At 55.6% G+C, this 22,126-nt stretch overlaps 2 protein-coding genes across 3 annotated transcripts; one reads left to right on the top strand and one right to left on the bottom strand.

Annotated features, from left to right (window-relative positions):
* Positions 1-56: 56 nt before the first annotated feature.
* LCN2 (lipocalin 2) lies at positions 57-14,988 on the bottom strand. The gene is made up of 8 exons (XM_041726788.1): positions 14,857-14,988; positions 3,822-3,997; positions 3,148-3,284; positions 1,678-1,757; positions 1,398-1,517; positions 1,061-1,162; positions 367-397; positions 57-246 (listed from the first exon to the last, which is right to left on the bottom strand). The coding sequence occupies exons 2-7, from the start codon at positions 3,957-3,959 to the stop codon at positions 378-380; spliced, it is 597 nt and encodes a 198-aa protein (XP_041582722.1). The 5' UTR covers positions 3,960-3,997; positions 14,857-14,988; the 3' UTR covers positions 57-246; positions 367-377.
* A 760-nt stretch (positions 14,989-15,748) lies between these two features.
* Positions 15,749-21,876, top strand: PTGES2 (prostaglandin E synthase 2). 2 transcript variants are annotated; one of them, XM_041726786.1, is made up of 7 exons: positions 15,749-16,250; positions 18,285-18,482; positions 19,127-19,185; positions 19,552-19,701; positions 19,997-20,197; positions 20,543-20,660; positions 21,336-21,876. In XM_041726786.1, exons 1-7 carry the CDS (start codon positions 15,981-15,983, stop codon positions 21,456-21,458), a joined length of 1,119 nt encoding a protein of 372 aa, XP_041582720.1. In that variant the 5' UTR covers positions 15,749-15,980; the 3' UTR covers positions 21,459-21,876. The 2 variants fall into 2 exon arrangements, with proteins under 2 accessions (XP_041582720.1, XP_041582721.1); XM_041726787.1 differs by having other exon boundaries at positions 15,760-16,250; positions 18,390-18,482.
* Positions 21,877-22,126: the final 250 nt, after the last annotated feature.

The raw sequence follows: 22,126 nt of genomic DNA, 5'->3' as shown, positions 1-22,126 counted from the left end.
GCTCTTCTCCCTCTCAGATAGCCCGGGGGTCAAGGAGCACAGATTTGGAACCAGGTGGCATGTGTTTATTTAGCAAGCAAATAACTCTTAGTTCCATCAGAAGGACAGCCTGGAGAGCAGCTGGTGGGCTATGTGGTAAGAAGGGTCTCATGGCTCTCTTGGTGTCCGGGTTGGTGGGGACAGCTGGATGATGTCCTGGTCAGAGGTTGGTGTGAGGGCGACCGGGTGGAGAGAGACAGGGAGCACCTGAAAGGGAGTCAGGGGAATCAAGAGGGCAGCAGTGCTGGTCGGGGGAACAAAGGCAGGCCTGGGACTCCCTCCCACCAGCACTCTGGCCCCCATCAAGCCCTCCTGAGCCATACTCACCGCGTTCTCATTCACCCATCAATGCACTGGTCTGTAGGGGACAGAGTGGTCAGCATGGGCAGGGGGGTTGGGGTGTGGTTCCCTGACCTCCAGGGTCCCTGTTCTTCCTTTGGGCCACCCTGGGCCCCAACCTGGCCCAGCTGCAGAAGATCTGGGGGTCCCCTTCCGGGATAGTACAGCAGAGGGCTGGCTGATAGGGGCGGGGAACTGGGAGAGAGACCTGAGGACGTGCAGACCTGAGTGACACTTCTCCAAAGGAGGCAGGTGAAGCCCAGCCACATGCCTGCTTGGGCATCAGGCCTTCTGCCAGCTTACCTGCTAAGTCCCGACAGCCCCTCAGCCTTGGGCCCCACTGCCTGAAGACAGGGGGCCTCCCAAGTCAATGGTGAGCAAGCCCCAGGGCAAAGTGGGAGCTAGCCCAGGACAAGCAGAGGGAGGTGGAGGGAGCCAGGCAAGGAGACAGGAAACCTGGACCCTGGCTATCTGTCAGGGAGGAGCACTTGGGGCCCACATTACCAGGTGCCCCACAGACCCCTGGGTACAGCAGACTCTTCCTGAACCCAAAGTGGCTCCCAGGGACTCCAGTGACTGCTGCTGGGGCCCGAGTCTCCCCCTCTCCCCCCTTTCCTAGTGGGGCAACATCAGGTTGGGGCAGTCCCCACTTCCCCTTCTCTTCAGCTTAGCCAATGATTACCAATGGGGACAGGGAAGATGATGTGGTCTTCCATGAGGCCTATGGATTTGGCAAAACTGATGAATTTCTTCTTCAGTTCCAGGGGCAGCTCCTTCGTCCTCCCTGTAGTCAAGATGACCGGTAAGTGGCAGGTGAATGCTCCAAAAATATCATTGAACACATGAAGGAGGCCTTAGACCCCTTCCTCATGATGGAGGTGGGGGGGGTGGTATCTGTGGAGAGATCTCTCTCCCATTTCCCAAGGGCTGGGGGGCGGGGAGCAGGTGGGATGGGCTTATCTTACTCCCCCACAAGCATGAGCAGGAGCCGGGCCCCAGAGGCCATAGTGCAGACCTACCATAGAGGGTGGTCTTGAAGTACTCCTGGCTTTTGTAGACTTTCCTGAAGTACACCAAGGCATACTGGTTGTAGTTGGTGGCCACCACTTGCACCAGGTAGCTCTCTACTCCAGGGTAAACTGCAGGCGGGGGGGGGGGGATGGTAAAGGATCAGCCCATCCAGGCCCGGTGGAGGGACCTATTCCTAATCCTAACCCCCACACCCCCTGGCTGGGTGGTGTCTGTGCGGATCACCAGGAAGGTCTGTGCCCCTGGAGATCCACCCTGCTCAGGACTCACGCTGAATGTTGCCCAGGCTGAACTGGCCAGGCTGGAAACTTGGGACAAAATCTCTGTTCCAGTAGTCACAGCGCTCATTCCTGTGGAAGCCAGAGATGGGTGGTAAGATGGTGACAGCCTGGCAGTGCTTGGCTTCGGCTCAGGTCACTATCTCAGGATCCTGGGATTGAGCCCCACATCAGGCTCTGCACTCAGCACCAAGTCGGCTTGATATTCTCTCTCCATCTCTCCTTGCCCCTGCCCTTGGTCGCGGGTGCACACACATGGGCATGTGTACACACTCTCTCTGTCTCTCTCTCAATAAATAAATACAATCTTTTTTTTTAAAGGGTGTCAGCCCCTCGTGCCACAAGAGGCCTGCACCCCATCCTACTCCGATGGGTCTGGTTCTTCCCCCACTGAGCCCTTCCCAGCCTGTCCCTGCCTGCTCTGTCCTGAGCCACCTGACTCTCCTTCTGGCACCTACTGTCCTTCCCCCTTCAGGGCTCTTTCCCCTCAGTGGCCTTCCCTCCATCCTGTCTCCCCAACCCCAGGCATTTGTCCCTTACTCTCATCTTGTGGCTTCCTGCTATAAGCTCTCCTGGGGGATTCACTCTCCAAGGCTCCAGTCGGCTTGATGCCAAGGGACTCCCTTAGCTCTTGGGCCAACTCTGACATCTCACCTGCGTCTCATCTGGTCCCCTGGCATCCCAGAGCTGATCTCCCCAAACTTGCCCTTCTTCTGTTCCCAGAACTACAAATGCCCTAGCCCCATCCCCCAAGTGCTAGAGCCAGAAAGCCATAGGAGCTGGGTAATCCTCAGTTCCCTCTCTGGGTCCTAATCTGTGCCTGATTCCCCCCTACCCCAGTCATCTCCCACCTGTGACTGGCCAGCCTCCCAGCTGCATCCTCTCATCCCTCTCCCTGTGGCAGCCAGACCTGTTCCTCACCGGACCCCTTTGGTACTGGTGCCTAAAGACGCTGCCACTATGTCCAACGCCCCCGTGTAGGCTGCTCCTTGGCCCCTGCTCAGGGCAGCTACTTGATGGCTTCCTGAAGAAGCAGCTCTGGCAGGCCCTGTCCAGCAGCCGCTGCCACAGATGTTCCCGGCCTCCTTTTGAGGCATGTTGACTCCTCAAGGCCTGGCCTAGAGACCACCTCCCTGGAAACCCTTGACGAAGCCCTCGGTGGGATTCCAGGCTGGATCCAGGGGCCCTCCCCTCCACTCTAGGACACCCCTGCTCTCTCCGTCTCGTTGCCCTATGACTGTCTGTGTCCATCCCCAGGACTATCCGTGTGTCTGTGCTGAAGGGACTGATAGACATGGATCTAGAGAATGAAGGAATAAATGGAGGGGGATCCAGTTCCAAGCAGTAGGATGACCTTTCAGTTTAGGTCACTCCTTGGTACAACATTGGTCTGTCTCTTGGAGCCCCAGGGCGGCCCCCACCCCAGGGCCTTTGTGCCCCCCCAGGAGGCGGTGGCTCTCACCTGAGTACGGTGGAGGTGACATTGTAGCTCTGGTCATCTTTCAGCTCATAGGTGGTGGTATACATCTTAAGCTGGCCATGTTCTTCTTTCTTTAATGTATTCCCTGCTATGCCGACGACATACCATTTCCCCTGGAACTACAGTGGGTGCGGATGACAGGCAGAGACCAGGAACAGCCCCTGGGGGACCCTACTGCTCCGTCCCTGCAGACAGCTCTGGGCAGCCTGGCCAAGGGTCCCTCTAACTTGGCAGCAGGGACCCTGACTGGCCACACAGGCCTGTGGTGATGAAGGCTGCGGGAGCTGGAGGCTACCAGGCCAGGAGGGAGCCCTGAGTCTGGTAGGGATGGGGTGACCCTCGGCGAGTGGCCAGCTGACCTACCTCCCTGATCCTGTTTCTTCATCATGCAGAGAGCCTGAAGCTTTTCCACCTCACTGGACTGTGGGGATTATGGAAGGGAGTGTGGACCTGGGAAGTTCTGCCCTAGTGACCCTTTTGTTGGCGAAGTTGGGGTGGGAATGGGGGCATGAGATGTGCCTTCCATCAGGGGACCCAAGGGCAGGCTGGGGTGAAGCCTAAGCCCATCCTGCCCTAACACGCTCTGCCTCTCCTCCCCTCTGTTTATACTCTGCCCTGGGCCTCCCTGCAGCAGGCTGCCCCTCTAGCCCCCTTACCTGGTCATGCTGGAAGTCAGGCTGCAGTGGCACCTTGAGCAGAGGCGGGGCTGGGATCAGACTTGGGATGGAGTCCTGGGTCTGGACCTGCAAGGACCCCAGCAAGGCAAGGCCCAGCCACAGGAGAACCTGGGTCATGACTTTAGGGCTTAAGAAGCTGGTGTGCCAGATAGCAGCTGAAGAAGAGAAACTAGTGAGAAGGTTGCCCCAGGGGAGGGGACCTTATTTATGGTCCCCTAGTCAGTTGCTCATTCCGGGGTGGGGCGATTTATCCTTTGCTAATCCAGAAAGGGTGAAGCAATTGCCAGCAACTCAGGCTGAAACATTTGGCAAGCTCTGACCCTTTCCCTGAGGTCAAGATTATGCAAGATGAGGGGCAGAAAGGCCAGGGAGGGGGGCAGGGATTCCCCAGAGCTCCACACCTCCGCAGGCACAAGGACGCCTTTGTGCGTGATCTGTTGTCTCCAGTCTGGACAAGCTGTCATCCCTGACCCCTAGAAGCCTCTGCTCAGCCCAAGCCCAGAGTGGGGTAAGTGTGGGGTAAGGCGGGGGAGAGGCCCCCTCCCCACACCTGATGAAAGCAGAGAATGCTTCACAGCAACGGAGTACCTGCTACTTCTTGGTTTCCCTCCAGGAACAGGGAGACAGCTGTGAGTACACCTTACCGGCAAGGAAGGGAAGGATGGAATGTGTGCCCACACTCCTGGAGCCCAGATCCTGGCTCTCCCGGGGACCCCACACCAGACCCTGGCCCAGGGTGAGATGTCCCTCTCCCTGCGAAGGCCCCCTGTTCCATGCCCCACTGTCAGGGCTGGACCCAGACCTCAGCTGACACCTGAGGGCTTGGCCCCTCCTGTGGGCCCAGTGGACAGAGCCCCCAAGCTGGGCGTGCCAGCCACAAATGAGACAGCTTGATAAAGCAGAGCTCTGAGGCTGCGATGCCAGCTCCATTTTGCTGGGAGGACCATGAAGGACATGCCCTGGACTGGATGAAACAGGCTGGGGGGCTAGGGCCCAAAGGGAGGGCTCTTTACCCTGTTACTCTGGACCCCAGGTACTCTGGGGTCACAGTGATGGCAAGGACTCATCCTCATCCTTGAGAGAGCAGGTATCAACCATCTGCCATCTCTGGTCAGCCTTGGGCTCTGGAGCCCAGGGGCCCAGGCCTAGGCCCCCAGAACTGTTTCTGCCATGGCTGATCTCAGCTTTGTCTTGGAGGGAAGCAGTTTCCTCATGGGGGCCTGGTGGTCTATTGGAGGCAGTGAAGGGGCCCGGCCCCTGGGCAGTGTCCCCTAGAAGTCAGCAGGAGACCTCACTGGCCTCAGGTGACCTCTGGGACCTCATTACTCCTCCACCTGCTACAGGGGAACCGGCTCCTCTAGTCTGGGCTTTGGGTGGTGGGTCCTGAGGGAAGGAGACTCTGGGAGTCCTGAGATGAGGGGTGAGGGTAGCGTCTACCTCCCCAAACGCCAGGAAGGCCCCCAGAGGATCCCCGCCCTCTCAGGCCTGTCAGGGTGATGAAAGAGCAGGAAGTGGGAATGTGCAAACTTTTGGGGTAATGATGCTGCCACCAAAGGCCACACACCCTCTGAAGGCACCAGTGGCCACCCCTGACCCCTCTCATCCTCACTCACAGCCCCAGGAGCTCCACTCCTGCTCCTTCTTTGACCTTTAAAGGTATCTTTGGGTTTGCAGTGACTGCTGGATACGAGGGAGGTCAAGCCCCAGAGACTTTTCACTAGGGGAGGGGCAGTGCCTCTCTGTCACTGGATGGAATATTCTAGACTTGAAAAGTCATGAGGCAGAGTGGCCAATGCTCCTTTGGTATGAATCCATAACCCTGCTCCCCAGAGTATGAAGTGGGGAGGGGTTAGAGCCAGGTCTGCAGCCTGAGCAAACCAGGGCCAGGTGCAAGCAGGGGGAAGGCCCGGCTCAGAGGTGCCTGGTGGGACCCTGAGTCCCCTAGCTGTTGCCCACCCTTGCCCACCCCACCCCTCCCACAGGCGCAAATGGATTCACTTATGTTAACAGCCCCATGTTGGCAAGCCAAGACCTAACATCGCCTAACCCAACTGCAGTTTCGGCTCCGATGTACCCCGCCCCATGTAACCATTCCACATGGAATTTCTGGAACAGCACCCTGGAATTTACTGAGAGACCCCTTCTGTTATCCTAAGGAGGGTGACCTTGCCTAACACAATGGATTCTTTGATAATAATTTCCTTCTTTCTGTTGCCTCTCTACCTTCAAAAAAACCTCTCCTGGGATCCCTCGGTGGCGCAGCGGCTTAGCGCCTACCTTTGGCCCAGGGCGCGATTCTGGAGACCCGGGATCGAATCCCACATCTGGCTCCCGGTGCATGGAGCCTGCTTCTCCCTCTGCCTGTGTCTCTGCCTCTCTCTCTCTCTCTGTGACTATTATAAATAAATAAAAATTTTAAAAAAAAATCCCTTTCATTTCAAAAAAAAAAAAAAAAACCTCTCCTTTTCTACAGCTCAACAAAGCTCCTCTCTATTTGCTAGATGGGATGCTGCCTGTATGAGTCATTCAATAAATCCAATTTGATGTTGCAAACTAGCTGAATTTGCGTTGTTTAACAGAGGCCAGGCACACACACAGGGCATCTCTATACAAGGCTGTCTCAGAGTTTGTAAGCAAATCTGGTCTTCTCTTGGTGGTGGCTCCAGGCCTATTGCAGGCCCACTGGTCTTATCTGTCTGTTCTTATCTCTGTGTGGTCTCACCTCAGCTGACACCTGGTGACAGCCACCTCATCACCCCTTCCTTCCCTATCTGCCTCTTCCCCCTGTTGGCCCAGCCCGGGAGCCGAGGGAGAAGTAAGAGGGGGACGAGGCTGTGTCCACGGATTTGAGGCTCAGCAGGGTGCAGTGTCCCAGCCATACTCTGGGGATCCAAGGACGGTCATATGACCACGGCTGGGGCAGAGAGGTCAGGCCAAGCTGTGGCTGATCCCAGCCAACAAGATGTGGGCACTGAGCTGGTTAGAGCTGAGGGGAGGGTATTGGCTGGGTGTGCCCACTGCCCTGGGCCTGAGGAAGGGAGGAGTCTTACAGGGCTGTGGAGAAGAGGGTCAGCTCCAGATGGCACACCCACCTCACAAGCTGAGACTTGGCACTCAGAGGAATGGGTGAGCACCATGGTGTGAACCTTCTGTGTGGACTCTGGCCAACTCCAAGGGCTCCACGGTAGACAGAGCCCTGAAGGCCACATTGCCCACTCATGTGAGTCCACAAGTCATGCAGAAGCCTTGGGCCCAAGTCCCTCCTGGGAGAAGCCAGGGCTGGGCCTTCCAAGTCCTGCTGTGGGTCTCTGCAGCAATGGCAGGGACTGTGGCAGGAAGTCGGGACAACTCCCCCACTGTTCCCGTAGGCGGCTCTCCCTGACCCACACGCCCGAGAGCAGAGGCTCCTGGGGACTGCATGGCCTCCGTGGAAGAACAGGCCCCACCTTCGTCTAATCACACAAAATGTACTCTGGCAGTTTTTACATCTGAGGAATCCTGTCTAACCTCCTGGACAGGTTTCTAGAAGTTTGTGAGCAGTGTCTGGTCCAGCCCATAGCTGGGGCAAAAGCAACCCTCTCTCACCTGCTTGAAGGCTGGGATGGACATCCCCAGGAAGGGGGTCACTAGGCTTCTCAGAGCCAGGACCACACCCTGGAGGAGAGGCCAAGCGAGATGCCCCCAGGAGACCAGTCACAGTAGCAGAAACTCTTGGGGTCCAGAGATGAGCCCTCCTTGGCCACTGCAGGTCGGAACACCCCGGAAGGGGAAGGCCTGCTCCTCCATAGCCTTGGCTTGAGTTTCTAGTTTGCAGAAGCAGCTTTCTAGCTCTCAGGCCCCATCTGTCATGCTAGGACTCACCAAGGAGCCTCAAGGATCTCCTTGCTCCTGCCCCTTCCACCTGGTGGGGACCTTGCTTATGGAAAAGCTCTGAAAGGCAACCCCTCTCTACACCTCCCACAAAACAACTGCTGGGTTCCTCTAGCTGCTGCCTACCCTGCGGAGGTGGGAGTCCTTTGGGCCCTCTGGGCAAGGGCACCAGGCCCTGCCATTCGAGGTCTCGGCCCAAGGCTGCCTCCTCAGTCTGGCCCTCAGGTACCTGGCCCAAGCATGCCTCCTAGCTGGTGCTCCTGCCTTTCACTCCAGGACCTGGACTCCCATGCAGCCTAGAGGGTCCATATTACCACCGTGGGGACTGGAGGCCACTGCTCTGGGCAGGGTCTACAGTGGGCACCAGGCATCTAGCAGGTGGTGGGTAGACACTGGACTCCCGTGGAGCTGGGCAGGAGGAACCTCTGCCTGGCAGGGTCCTGACGCTGGGTGAGACCCCGCTCCTCCTTGCTCTGCACCCTTCCTTCCTGGGCTGCAGCCCTGGGAGCCCCAGGAAAGGGTGTCTCCACCTTGGCCATTCCTGCCTCCCCACACCCCTTGCTCCCTGCACGCCCCAGGCCCTTGGTTGGGCCTCTGTTGGACACCATCCAGGATGGCTCTCTTAAAAGGATGTTTCTCAGGGACACCTGGGTGGCTCAGTGGTTGAGCATCTGCCTTTGGCTCAGGTTGTGATCCTGGGGTCCTGGGATCAAGCCCTGTACCAGGCTCTCTGCAGGGAGCCTGCTTCTCTCTCTGCCTCTGTCTCTGACTCTCTCTGTGTTTCTCATGAATAAATAAATAAATAAAACCTTAAAAAAAAAAAAAAGGCTGGTTCTCCTTTGTACCCTGAGAGCCCGAGACGCATGAGAAAGTGCCCAGGTTCTGGAAGGGGGAAAAGAAAACAAATGTCCGAGAGGTATCTAGCTCTGACAAAGTCCTCCCAGGAACTCAGGGGGTAGGGACTGCAGCCCTTCGGCCCCTCCTCATTCATCCTGGGCCCCTCCGCATTCATCCCAGGTGGAGGAAGGCCAGGGTCACTGTGGCTCCTCCTCACTCCCTGAGCTTATTTCATATGGGGTGGGGTCTGTGGCTGAGCCTTTTCCTCTGGGGGAGGGGGTCACCAGCAAGGCTGTGACAGGCTAATGACAAGGTTGGCCCCAAAGAAGAGCGTGTCCAGCTTCATACAGGGAAGGGGTCGACTTGGGCCAGTGGAGAGTGGGGTGAGGGGCCAGGGGGCTGGTGCAGGTTTGGAGGAAATGCCGAGAACATGCGAACCCTCTGTGGCAGCAAGAGCACAGGGCACAGGTCTGGGTGCCTCTCTCTGGGCCCAGGGTCCTTCGGGTCTTGGGTGGGCACTGGTCTCCCCGCCCCCCGCCCGGGTCAGTGCAGCTGCGAGTGTTCCTCCTGAATTGCTCAGCCGAGTCTGCCGGGACTGGAATGTTCTCGGCCCGTACCCCTTGGGCCCCTGGTACTAGACTGAATGCTTGTGTCATACCACCCATCCATTTGTATGTTGAAATCTTTTTTTTTTTTTTTTTTAAGATTTTACTTATTTATTCATGAGACAGAGAGAGAGAGAGAGGCAGAGACACAGGCAGAAGGAGAAGCAGGCTCCATGCAGGGAGCCCCAAGTGGGACACCATCCGGTGTCTCCAGGATCACACCCCAGGCTAAAGGGGGCACTAAATCGCTGAGCCACCTGGGCTGCCCTGTATGTTGAAATCTAATCCTCAGTGTAGTAGTATTTGGAGGGGGGTTCCTTTGGTAGGTGATTAGATAATGAGAGTGGAGCTCTCGTGAATGGGATTAGTGCCTTTATAAGAGGCCCCAGAGAGGTCCCTCACCCCTTCTACCATGTGCAGTAAGAAGGCAGCCAGATCCATGAATCAGGAATCCAGTGCTCACCAGACACTGAATCTGTCTGCAACTTGACCTTGGACTCCCCAGCCAGGCTCCAGAGCTGTGAGAGATAAATTAAAACTTTTTTTTTTTTTTTAATTTTATTTATTTATGATAGGCACACAGTGAGAGAGAGAGAAGCAGAGACACAGGCAGAGGGAGAAGCAGGCTCCATGCACCGGGAGCCCGACGTGGGATTCGATCCTGGGTCTCCAGGATCGCGCCCTGGGCCAAAGGCAGGCGCCAAACCGCTGCGCCACCCAGGGATCCCTAAAACTTTTTTTTGCCTTTCTCTCTCCTGGCCGTTTTGGCAGCTGCTCTTGGTTGGGGCCATCCCTCATTTAAGGCAGGAGGATGGTGGCTGTGAAGAAGATGAAAAAGTCATTGAAGTCAATCAACTCTAGCCTCCAACTCATTATGCAAAGTGGAAAGTATATGCTGGGGTACAAGCAGATTCTGAAAATGATCAGACATGGCAAAGCGATGCGGGTCATCCTCGCCAACAACTGCCCAGCCTTGAGGAAATCTGACATAGAATACTATACCATGTTGGCCAAAACTGGTGTCCATCACTACAGTGGCAATAATATTAAATTGGGCACAGCATGTGGGAAATACAACAGAGTATGCACACTGGCTACCATTGACCCGGGTGATTGTGATACTATTAGAAGCATGCCAGGGATCCCTGGGTGGTGCAGCGGTTTGGCGCCTGCCTTTGGCCCAGGGCGCGATCCTGGAGACGCGGGATCGAATCCCACATCAGGCTCCTGGTGCGTGGAGCCTGCTTCTTCCTCCGCCTGTGTCTCTGCCTCTCTCTCTCTCTCTGTGACTATCATAAAAAAAAAAAAAAAAAAAAAAAAAAAAGAAGCATGCCATAACAGATGGGTGAAAAGTAAATCATGCAAAATTTTTCTTTAATAAAACTGACCAGAGCTTGTTCTAAAGGGAAAAAACATTTTTTTAAAAAAAATTTGAGTATAGGGGATCCCTGGGTGGCTCAGCAGTTTGGTGCCTGCCTTTGGCCCAGGGTGCGATCCTGGAGTCCCAGGATCGAGTCCCAAATCAGGCTCCTGGCATGGAGCCTGCTTCTCCCTCCTCCTGTGTCTCTGCCTCTCTCTCTCTCATAAATAAATAAATAAATAAATAAATAAATAAATAAATAAATCTTTAAAAAATAAAATAAAATAAAATTTGAGTATAGTTGACACACAATGTTACATTAGTTTCAGGTGTACAACATAGCGATTGGACTAAGTATTCTATGCCCCCCCCAAGCATACTTGCTTGCAGATACTGCTGCTGTGCAATATCAAGGACTATATTCCCTATCATGCACATGAGAGATAAATTTCTGTTGTTTCTAAGCCACCAAATCTGCAGTATTCTCTTAGGACTGAGATAGCTACCACCCCACACTGCTGTATCTCCACGTCCTGGGCTGACTCCCCCACCCCACCCCTGGAGACCCCTGTCTTGGGGTACCTTTTCCTCCACATCCTTAAGTCTCCTGCTCAGCTATACCCCTGATCTCTCCACAGCACCCTCTCTGAACAGTGAATTTCCTACTTTTAGCTATCTTCTGACTAGGCTGATTATTTCCCAAACCATCAAATTATTGCAACAAATCACCACAAACTTTTTGTCTTAAATGAACACATTCTGAAGGCCAGAAGTAAAAAATCAGAAGTTCTCTGTGCCAAAATCAAGGTGTGGGCAAGGCCACACTCCCTCCTGATGTTCCAGGAGACTGTTCCTCGCCTCTTCCAGCTTCTGGTGGCTGCTGGCATTCCTTGGCTGTGGCTCCACTGTTCCAAACTCTGTCTGTCTTTGCATCCTTCTCCCCTGTGTATCTCACTTGCTTCTTTAAAGAGCACACGTGTGATGACACACTGGGCCCACCTGGACAATCTGGGATGACTTTTTCCCATCCAAGTTCCAACTCATTTGGAATAAGAGGTGAAAAAGGACAGAAAATGAGAGAAGCAAAAGAAGGGAAAAAACAACAATCATTAGTTTTGAATGCTTGTCTTCTACTATTAAAATATTGGTCAGTTGTGAAAATAATTTTCTTCTTCTCTTGAAAATTTGAAAACCGAATGCACTCTGTGTCAGATTACGAATCAGGAATTAGAATACTGCCAATCTGCAAGAGAGGAAAAAAATCTGGGCCATAAAAAGAAAAAAAAATAGCTTTATTTGCTTTTGAAGAGAATAATGTACACATTTAATTTTTTTAAATATTTTATTTGAGAGAGAGAGAGCACAAGCAGGGAGAGGGGCAGAGGGAGAGGGAGAAGCAGACTCTCTGCAGAGCAGGGAGCCCCATGTAGGACTCAATCCCAGGCCCCTGGGATCATGATCTGAGGCAAAGGCAGATGCTTAACCAACTGAGCTACCCAGGTGCCCCTGTACACATTTAATCTATAGACTTTGAAAATCGGATGTTAGCACATTAACCATTAAGGCATTTTGAAAAAGTAGTAATAAAGAAAAAAACTTTAATTTAATCACAGCTGCAAAAACTTTTTTTCCAAATAAAGGTACATTTACAGGTTCCAGGAATTAGAAAATGATTACATCTTTTGAGGGGGGTGCAGTTTTCAATCTGCCAAAGTCCCCTTGACCCACTCAGACCCTTTCTTCTCACGCCCCAGGCCCTATCTGTTGTGTGCCTCATACCACATATCTGCTTACAAAGGGACTTGGGTTCACTGGTCCTGGGCAGTCTGGCCTGTGTGCGCAGCTGCAGTTGAGCGGCTCAAAGAGCTCCTCATCTCACCAGCAGAGGGGCTTCAGAGCTCTTCTTTGTCCCACACAGGGCTTCTGGGTGCCCTGGAAGGTGCTGTGGCTGCAGTGCGGGAGCCTGGCCTTCTTCTGGTGTCTCCTTCTTGTGCTGCCTCACAATGCTCCCCTTCCTGCATAGCTAAGGGCTCCCACGAGGTCCCAAGTGTACACCAAGTGTTTTCTTGAGGGGGCGTGTGCCGTATTAGGAGCAGTGGGAAGTAGGTCTCCCAGAGGGCCTTGGAGTCCTTCCCCTCTCTGACTGGAGCCTCTCCCCTTCTATGAATTATCCCTACTAGCAGCAGAGTGGGGAGGGAGCTGCTTCTCCAGCTCCTGCCCAGAGAGGCCTATTTTAAAGTCATGGGGAAGATGGAGGGCTGACTTCTGACCTTAGAGATTATGGACTAGAGTTACACTATTGCCAAGAAAAGTCAAGGCAGCTGGCTGGCTCAGCTGCTGCTGAAGAGAGAAGAGAGGGGGCAGTGGCCCAAGAGAGGCTGCTGCTCCAAGTAGGCAAGGAGGGGTGACCAGTCTTTCTGTTGTCTCTCTGCAACCCAAGTGGGCCTTGATCAGGATCTATTTGTGTGTGTGTGTGTGTGTGTGTGTGTGTTGTTGTTGTTGTTTTGAAAAGATTTTATTTATTGGAAAGAGAGCGAGAGAGCGTGTGCATGCATGCACACAGAACCAGGGGTGAAGGCAGAGGGAGAAACAGACTATCCACTGAGCAGGGAGCCTTACTCGCAGGATCCCAACCCCATGATCCCGGAGATCATAACTGGAGCCGAAGGCAGATGCTCAACCATCTGAGCCCTTATTCAGGCGCCTCGAGTAGGATCTACTTGAAAAGCAATCATAGCTGAACAGGATCCTGGACATTTTGAAGAGCGCTCTCTCTGCCAGACAACCAGATGTAGCTGAAGCCAAAGCTGAATACCTGGCTAGGTTCACAACAAACAAGGGACACGCCTAGTCTCAAGAGTGTGCTTTATTTATTTATTTTTAAGATTTTTTAAATTTATTTACGACAGACACAGAGACAGAGAGAGAGAGAGGCAGAGACACAGACAGAGGGAGAAGCAAGCTCCGTGCAGGGAGCCTGACATGGGACTTGATCCCTGGTCTCCAGGATTATGCCCCAGGCGGAAAGTGGCACTAAACCTCTGGGCCACCAGGGCTCCCCTATTTATTTATTTTTTAAAAGATTTTATTTATTTATGAGAGACACACAGAGAGAGAGAGGCAGAGACACAGGCAGAAGGAGAAGCAGGCTCTATGCAGGAAGCCTGACGTGGGACTCAATCCTGGGACTCCAGGATCACACCCTGGGCTGATGGCAGCACTAAACCGCTGAGCCACCCGGGCTGCCCAAGTGTGTGCTTTAGAATAGAGAAAGGCTGCAAAGTCATGAGAAAAGTGTCCTGAGTAAAAGTTTAGAAAAGAAAACATGGAATGCAAAGAAAATAGAATGAGAACATGAAGACAAGAAATTAATAGAAACAAAGTTACAATAGGAATATCAAAGTAAAAAAAACTGAGGTTCCCTGGGCATTAAGTAAGGCTCTTTGTTCAATGCTGGCCAGAAACAGGAGGCCTCTGGCTGTAATGAATCAAGAAAGAAACAGTGTAGGGACAGAGGGCAGTGAGACTGCCCTAATATCCTGCCTAATCTTGACCAAAAGGACCAAAGGAAAATTCTGCCAGGTATTTTGGTGGAGGTGCTGGTCACTGAGTTTCCATTCCATAGTTGGCAAAGGTGGAGCAGCTGCCAAGCACCCAAAAAAGAGGAGTCTCTAAGGCACAAGGCTCTCTAGCCTCTAGTCTGTCCCCATTCATTTTTCCATTAAATCCTTACACATCTCAATGCAGGAGATACTGCTTATTATTCTTGTTTTATAGATGGGGAAACAGGTTGGAAAAGGTGAAAAACAGCTGATGGTTCTCCCTCCACCCCCCCACCCCCCTACCCCCCCACCGCAGTGCTGTGCAGGCCACAGGCTGCGCTGTAAGCAGGTCACAGGCGCCAAGGCTCCAGGGCGCACCAGCCAAGGGGGCTGGGGAAGCTGACTCAGCAGGGCGGGTTCGCCCACCCAGACAGCCCCTCCTGCTAAGCCAAGACGGCCCACCCGCCCCACCCCCTCAGGAGCCTCCGTGTGCACACGGACTACAGGGAGTGGCTGGAGCAAATGTCTGAAGGGCGAGTGAACCTGAAGTGGCCTCAGTTTCCCCAACTGTAAAACGGGGTCGGCTGCCCGCAGTTCTTCAATGCTGCGGTTTCCAGGGACCCACTCACGGGTGCTCGCCCTGAACCCCCGGGCCGGCGCCTGCAGCCGCAACCCACCCAGGGGCGAGGGGAGAGAGGCTTCTGCGGTGCCCTCCAAGCCCCCAGCCGGGCCCCGGCCCCCATTCCCAGGAGGGCAACCCTGAGAAAGCAAAGGTCGCTTCGGTAGTCCCCCAGGGTCACCTGCTTCCCCGACGCCGTCGTCCTCGCCTTCCGCGCCCGCCTCCACCCGCAAGCCCAGGTCCCCGACATTGCGGGCCCTCCGCGCCGAGGGAACGCGGCGACCGTCGAGCGGACAGCGGGCGCGGGGCGGAAGGTGGAGCAGCTGCGTGGCGCGCTGGGCGCGCAGGGGGGCAGCGCGGGGGAACGCGTCCCGACCCCCGGTCCGCCGGACAGTAGCTCCGCCCCCACCCCGTCAGGCTCCGCCCGCCACGCCCGGAGCTCTCGCACTTCCCCCCGCGCCCCGCGAGCCGAGCTCTGTCGCCGCCCCGCGGTGGCACCCCTCTACCCGCCCACAACCCGACCGGTCCTGGATCTCCGCCTTTTCCCGGAATCCCGCTCCTCTGCCGGCCTTCGGGCGGAGCCATCCGGGGCTGCCCGCCGAGAAGCCTAGGTGTGGGGGGCCTGGGCCCTCAACTACGGCGAGCGAGCCCCGCAGAGGGGCGGGGACAGCCTGGCACCTGCCCTCGGCCCGTCCTGCGGCGGGGACCTGCGGGTCGGCTAACCTGCGCCTCCGCGTGGGCGAAATCTGAGACACGTGGTCACTGAGGCCCCCTTGTGTGTATGGAAAATTTTATGGTTCGGGACACAGAAGAAGCAGTGCAGCGGCGCGGGAGGGCAGAAAGAGCCCTAGTCCTGGCACCAGGCCTGGGCCGGCCGTTCCGCGGCTCTCCCGGACCCATGCTGTGACCCTTTCGCAGACATTCTGAAGGGCTCAGTCTCTTTCCATTGGGTGCATGAGGTAGAAGTTAATAACACACATTCTGGACGACGCTGAGACCCAAAGTCCACAAGGCGGGTTCCTGCATTGGGCCCCGGGTCACCACCGAGAGCGGTTACATCGCGTGTTCAGAAGCCGGGCATTTAGCGACTCCCAGATATCCCAGAGTGTTTCTGTGGCTCTGACGAGTGCGGGGAAACTGGGCGCCCGGGACGCACGCCCAGTCCCTCCGGGGCTGTTCTTCCCCTCTCGGCGTCACTGTCACCCCTGGCAACCCTCCGGCGACGGAGTCCCGCCCCTTTAAGGGGAGCCTGATCCCCGGCGGTCTTCGTTTCGCGCGCCCGCCTGCGGCTCCGGCGGAGCGAACATGGCCCAGGTCGCGCGGGCGCTGTGGCCGGTCCGGTACGCTCTGGCCTGGAGGCTGGGCGGTCGCCTCCCGCCGGGACTCCCCGCGCACAGTCGGGCCGGCTTCGCGGGAGCGGCAGGAGGCCAGGGCCCCGCTGCCACCGCCCGCAAGGGGAGCCCGCGGCTGCTGGGAGCGGCGGCGCTGGCCCTGGGGGGTGCCCTGGGGCTGTACCACACCGCGCGGTGGCACCTGCGCGCCCAGGACCTCCGCGCCCAGCGCCCTGCCGCGCAGGTAAGGCCGGGCCGCGCCGAGCCGCGGGCTGGGATCAGCGCCGAACTTCGGGACTTCTGGTGGGGTCGGGTATCCCCTCTTCCGTCCGTTCGTGACCTTGGGCAAGTGACTTGGTTTTAGGTCTCTGAGCACTTAGCGTCCTCATCTGTGCAATGGGGTCGCCATTGATGCCAGCTAACTAGTATTGTTGTCTTTGTCTTAAGGTGGCTTTCTTTTCTTTTCTTTTCTTTTTAAGATTTTATTTATTTATTTATGAGAGAGAGAGGGGGAGAGAGAGAGAGAGAGAGAAGCAGGCTTCATGCAGGGAGCCTGACACGGGACTTGATCCCGGGACTCCAGGATCAAGCCCTGGGCCAAAGGCAGGCGCTAAACCGCGCTGAGCCACCCAGGGATCCCCTTAAGGTGGTTTTCTATCGTGTTTTCAGACCTTTTTAATAGAAAGATTTGGAGATTACAAGAAAGGGAAAGAAAGCCTCCTTCAGAGTTCATTACTTTCTAAACATTTTGTCTTTTGGAAAGTAATAAACTTTCCCTAAACCCTCCCACTGTCTTCACATCATAAGGTTATGTATTCGTTTATTAGTGTTAATATTTTTAGGGAACACACGACCCCTGGATTCTCTGGATTCTAGGCCCTGAGACAGAGAACCGATGACCCCTAGATTATAGGCCCTGAGACAGAGGGTGGCAGGGAGGTGTCCACTAGCTGGGTGGTGGTCTGGGTGCCCTTGCAGCCCTCCATACACAGCACCAAAATGACCACCATCCACCCACAGATGCCCCTTCACTGGGCCCAGGGAAATAGGGTGGTAGGAGGGGAGTGGGATTCTCTGTATCTCTCTGCCCACCACCATGGTCCAGCTTCAGTGTCCCATCTGAACAGTGAGGGAGGGGGACTGCTGCTGTGACATGCATGCATGCATTTATTATTTATTTGTTTGTTTATTTATTTATATTATTTATTTGAGAGAGAAAGAAAGCATCAGTAGGGAGAGGGGCAGAGGGAGAAGCAGGCTCCCCGCTGAGCAGGGAACCCAATGTGGGGCTTGATCCCAGGACCCTGGAATCATGACCAGAGCTGAAGACAGATGCTTAACCAACTGAGCCACCCAGGGACCCCTGTTGTGGCTTTTTTTTTTTTAATTTTTATTTATTTATGATAGTCACAGAGAGAGAGAGAGAGAGAGAGGCAGAGACACAGGCAGAGGGAGAAGCAGGCTCCATGCACAGGAGCCCAACGTGGGATTCGATCCTGGGTCTCCAGGATCGCACCCTGGGCCAAAGGCAGGCGCCAAACCGCTGCCCCACCCAGAGATCCCCTGTTGTGGCTTTTAAACATGAATATGTAGCAAGCTTACCTGGGGCTTACCTGCTGAACTCACAGATCCAGGCTCAAGGCCCAGATACAACCCTCCCCACCTTGGAGATTTGAGGTAGACCCTGCTCTAGCAAATGCTGGGCTCTGCCCCCTTACCCAGAAGTCCCTTGGGTGGAGGGAGTGGAGCCCCCTTACCCTCCATCCCTTGGAGGTGGGTCCTCCAAGTTGAAACAATTGCCCTGCTTCTTGAGTGGCACACTGGAGGTGTGTGATATGGTCTTGGGACAGTAGATAAGGAGAGGGATGCCTGGGTGGCTCAGTGGTTAAGTGTCTGCCTTTGCTTCTAGAATTATGGGATCGAGTCCCGCATTGGGCTCCTGCATTGAAGCCTGCTTCTCCTCCCTCTACCTGTGTCTCTACCTCTCTCTGTTGTCTCTCATGAATAAATAAATAAAATCTTTTAAAAGGAAAAAAAAAAAAAAAGGAGGAGAGGTGTCTGATGTTGAACAGAGACCGGAAGATTCATCCATCTTACCATATACTTCCTGCCTGAGGGGGGTGTGGTATGAGCTCTCTGCCACCTACCCCACCCCCCTCACCATTCCTTCTGAGGGTCTCAAGGTCATCCTCAGAGACTCCCTTGGGAGAAGTTTGCTTAAGGGTGGGGGCCTGGGCACCAGGCTTCAGATGCCCCCCTCCCTCTGCTCCCCACCCAGCTCTCCCTGTCCAGTCGCCTGCAGCTGACCCTGTACCAGTACAAAACATGCCCCTTCTGCAGCAAGGTCCGTGCCTTCCTCGACTTCCACGCCCTGCCCTACCAGGTGGTGGAAGTGAACCCCGTGCGCAGGGCCGAGATCAAGTTCTCCTCCTACAGAAAGGTGCCCATCCTGCTGGCCCAGGAAGGAGAGAGCTTGGTGAGCCTCAGGGAGCAACCCCCTGTGTCCTGGCTTGTCCTGGGGTACCCCCGAGTCAGGCCCTGCTCTGCAACTCTAGAAGAATGTGGACTCTTTGGGCCTCGCTGAGGGTTATGAACTAGCTGGGCCTAAGGGAGGCAGAGCATCACAGAGTTCAACAGTGTAAGCTCTGAAATCAGGGCATCCTGGGCTCAAGGTGGGGCTCTGCCTCTCCCTGGTTACATGACTTGGGGCCAGTCACTTAGCCTCTCTGAGCTTGCTTCTTCATTAATTAACAGAGGACCATAGTGCTTGGCTCCTAGGGTGTAGCTTCTAGAGTCCACCCTGCCCCTCAGTGCCTGGGAGGGCAGACAGGTGAGTGGGCAGGGCCCAGACGTTAGGTCCTCCCTAAACCCTCCTTCCTATTAGCCACACTTGGGTCTCCCTTACTCAGGATGGGTCTGAGGGTGTGGGCAGGGACTAGGCTCAGTGGGCATCGATTTTGGGGGGATGAACCGCCAGGGATGGACAAACAATGCCAGGGTTCCACCCAATCAATTGCCTTGAATGCCTGGTGTTTATTTTTAAAGAACCCTGATGATCCTGCTGGTGGCCAGGCAACCCCTGCCCACTCCCCCAATTTAAACCAACCTCTTGTCCTCCAGCAACAACTGAACGATTCCTCTGTCATCATCAGTGCTCTCAAGACCTACCTGGTGTCGGGGTAAGGAGCCCCTCAGAGGCCCAGGCTGGCACTACATTTTGTCCCTTTTATCCCCTGGGAGGCCTTGCCTGGGTCCCTCCGGAGGAGCAGGGTGGGGCTGCTGCAGGATCGATTCTACTCTGAGAGCCCCCTTCTCTCCTCTGTACATCTTGCTCTGTCAGGGAAGTGCTTCTGGTATTTGCCCCAAACCCCGCTTGCTGCAGGACCTCCTCTGGCACCATCAGAGGGCAGAAAGCTTCTGTTGGCTTGGTCCTGGTTCTGCCCCAGAGCTGGTCCGGCCAGGGTAGATATCTACCCTGAGCCGGTGACAGCTCAGCCTCCCAGAGGAGGACCTAGTTGGGGTGAGACTCTGGATGTCTCCCAAAGGCAGCCCCTGGAAGACATTATCACCTACTATCCACCCATGAAGGCTGTGAACGACCAGGGAAAGGAAGTGACTGAATTCTGCAACAAGTATTGGCTCATGCTAGATGAGAAAGAGGCCCAGCACCTGTATGGTGGGAAGGAGGCGAGGACGTAAGTGAGGCTGGGGCAGGTCCCAGGAGGTGGCTGGAGCAGGGTCTTCCCGGGTAGGGGTGGGAGTGGGGACAGACTGAGCGAGACACTGTGAGCAGGAAACAGTATGGGAAGGAAGACCAGGAGACCCCTGGGACCACAGCCCCTTAAGGAACTCCTGCTCAGGCCTCAGCTTCCCATCCATACCCTGCATGGTGTAGACAGTGCACCTGCTCCCACACCTCCCAAGCCCTGGCTTGACAGCCCACCTGGCCTGCCCTCTGTCCCCCTCTCTGTCCTCCCGCCTTGTCCACAGGGAGGAGATGAAGTGGCGGCAGTGGGCAGATGACTGGCTGGTGCACCTGATCTCTCCCAACGTGTACCGCACTCCTGCTGAGGCCCTGGCTTCCTTTGACTACATTGTCAGGGAGGGCAAGTTCGGGGCAGTGGAGGGTGCCGTGGCCAAGTACATGGGTGCAGCTGCCATGTACTTCATCAGCAAGCGGCTCAAGAGCAGGTGATGGTGCCTGTGTGTGTGTGCGTGTGTGTGTACGCGCCTGGGGGCCCACTGTCCCTGAGCCCCTTGTATAAGCTGAGCCAGGACTCAAAGTCAGAACTCCCAGTTGCCTCCACCACCCCAGGGGAAGCAGACTGGCCTAGATGCCTGCTTTATGCCTTTTTCTGCTCTTTTCTCTGTGTCAGGTCTCTTGTCCATTGGTCTTGGCCTTCCTGTCTGGGGCAGATGATAACTGATTTTTGCAGTGCCCCTCAGGGGAGCAGCCCTGGCTCCCTAGCCTTCCTGTTTTCCCAACCTGGGCTGAGGGTTGGAGTTCCCCTGATGGACTTTCCCCTCCACACCTAGGCATCACCTCCAGGATGACGTTCGTGAGGACCTCTATGAGGCTGCCGACAAGTGGGTGGCAGCTGTGGGCAAAGACCGACCCTTCATGGGGGGCCAGAAGCCAAACCTGGCTGATCTGGTGAGTGTGGTGGTGGCAGGGGGTGCCCAGACTTGAGGGACCTGTTTGGGCGGAGGAAGCCCACATGTAGGCAATACCTATATTTCACAGCATTCCCACTCTGGAGACACCTGGCTCCATACAAGGAACTGTCTTGCTTCACATAACTGACAGGTTCAGGGTGGGGGTGGAGGGTTGGCTTCAGGCCCAGCTGGATTTAGAGGCTCAAGTGATATTACCAGGGCTCAGCCTCACCTGTTGCATCTCAACCCCTTGGAGTTGGCTTTAGCCTGAGGCAGACCTGGGTCCCATGCTCCATGCTTACACCCCACAAAAGTCTGGGGACACTGTCTTATTGTCCTGGCTTCAATGCCAAGCCTTGAAGCAGTTCTTCAAGTCAGGGTGGAATATGTTGATTGCCAGGTCCAAATCTTAGAGCTGGGTGGTGGGGTCCCCGATCCTCAAATCTCAGGACCTAAGAGTGGGGTCAGACATTTTTCCAAAGGAAATTCTGGAGGTGGGGTTTGTTGCCCAGATAGGGAGTGTGGGTGCAGGGTAGGCAAAAACCTATAGAAATCCCACACTCTTCACCCAAAGCCCCAGTGAGCCCTCTCAGAGAGGAGGGTGATGGGCCCCAGGGCACACAGCTGGTGGAGGACAGGGCAGTGTGGACACCCACTCTGTACCCACCCGCAGGCAGTGTATGGTGTGCTGCGTGTGATGGAGGGCCTGGAGGCCTTCGATGACCTGATGCGTCATACCCGCATCCAGCCCTGGTACCTGCGTGTGGAGAAGGCCATTGCTGAGGCCCCCCAGTGACCCGAGTGTCCTCAGGGAGACAGCAGAAGAAACACCGGCTGCCGGAGACCAGGAGTGCTGGGTCAGCACTTGGTGCTGTGCTGTGGTGGAGGATGGGGGTGGGGGTGGGCGTGATCATTCTGCCTCTTGCCCACCCCCAGCCCTCCAGCCCCCTCGATTCTCACACCAGACATATCCCCTGAGGGCCACAGGAGGCTACTCCTCAGCCCCAGGTGGCTGACCCACCCCTGCCCCCTATCCGGGGCCTCCCTGCTCTTCAGCTCTTCTCTGGGACTCTCAGGGGCTGCTCTGTCCACAGAGGAAGTGGGAACAGTCTGGCTTTAGAAGATTTCGTCCCTGGCTCCTCCTGGTTCCTGCCCTTCCCAGGTTCCCCTGGGACTGCATGTCATGTTTGCAATAAATAAAGGTTTGCTGCTGCCTTGGTGGTGGTGGTGTTGTCCTGGGGGTTTGTGCCGGAGTGCTGTGTGTGACTGCTGGTTAACAGAGGCTTCAGAACGAGGCCATGCCCAGCCCTGGTCGTAGCTGCTGTTTGTCTGGTGCCTACTGGGTGTCAGGCCTGGGGTGAAGGACTTAGCAGGCTTTGTGTCACATAGACCTTGGGACATCAGGATAAGCAGCCAAGAGGCTTGAGATGTGCCAGGGTGCAGGTCCAGTTCTGCCCCTCACTT

This window comes from Vulpes lagopus, chromosome 12 (assembly GCF_018345385.1).
Source record: "Vulpes lagopus strain Blue_001 chromosome 12, ASM1834538v1, whole genome shotgun sequence".
Classification (NCBI taxonomy): Eukaryota; Metazoa; Chordata; class Mammalia; order Carnivora; family Canidae; genus Vulpes; species Vulpes lagopus.
The sequence above is the reverse complement of the archived record's forward strand: the minus strand, read 5'-3'. Positions and strand labels throughout refer to the sequence as shown.

Excerpts from the sequence above, each read along its gene's own strand:
- LCN2 (XM_041726788.1), bottom strand. The coding sequence starts at position 3,959 with ATGACCCAGGTTCTCCTGTGGCTGGGCCTTGCCTTGCTGGGGTCCTTG. Across the intron at positions 3,285-3,821 it reads CTGACTTCCAGCATGACCAG|TTCCAGGGGAAATGGTATGT; the intron begins GTAAGGGGGCTA and ends CACCCACTGTAG. Across the intron at positions 1,163-1,397 it reads CTTCAAGACCACCCTCTATG|GGAGGACGAAGGAGCTGCCC; the intron begins GTAGGTCTGCAC and ends TCTTGACTACAG.
- PTGES2 (XM_041726786.1), top strand. The coding sequence starts at position 15,981 with ATGGCCCAGGTCGCGCGGGCGCTGTGGCCGGTCCGGTACGCTCTGGCC. Across the intron at positions 19,186-19,551 it reads AAGACCTACCTGGTGTCGGG|GCAGCCCCTGGAAGACATTA; the intron begins GTAAGGAGCCCC and ends TGTCTCCCAAAG. Across the intron at positions 20,198-20,542 it reads AGCAAGCGGCTCAAGAGCAG|GCATCACCTCCAGGATGACG; the intron begins GTGATGGTGCCT and ends CTCCACACCTAG.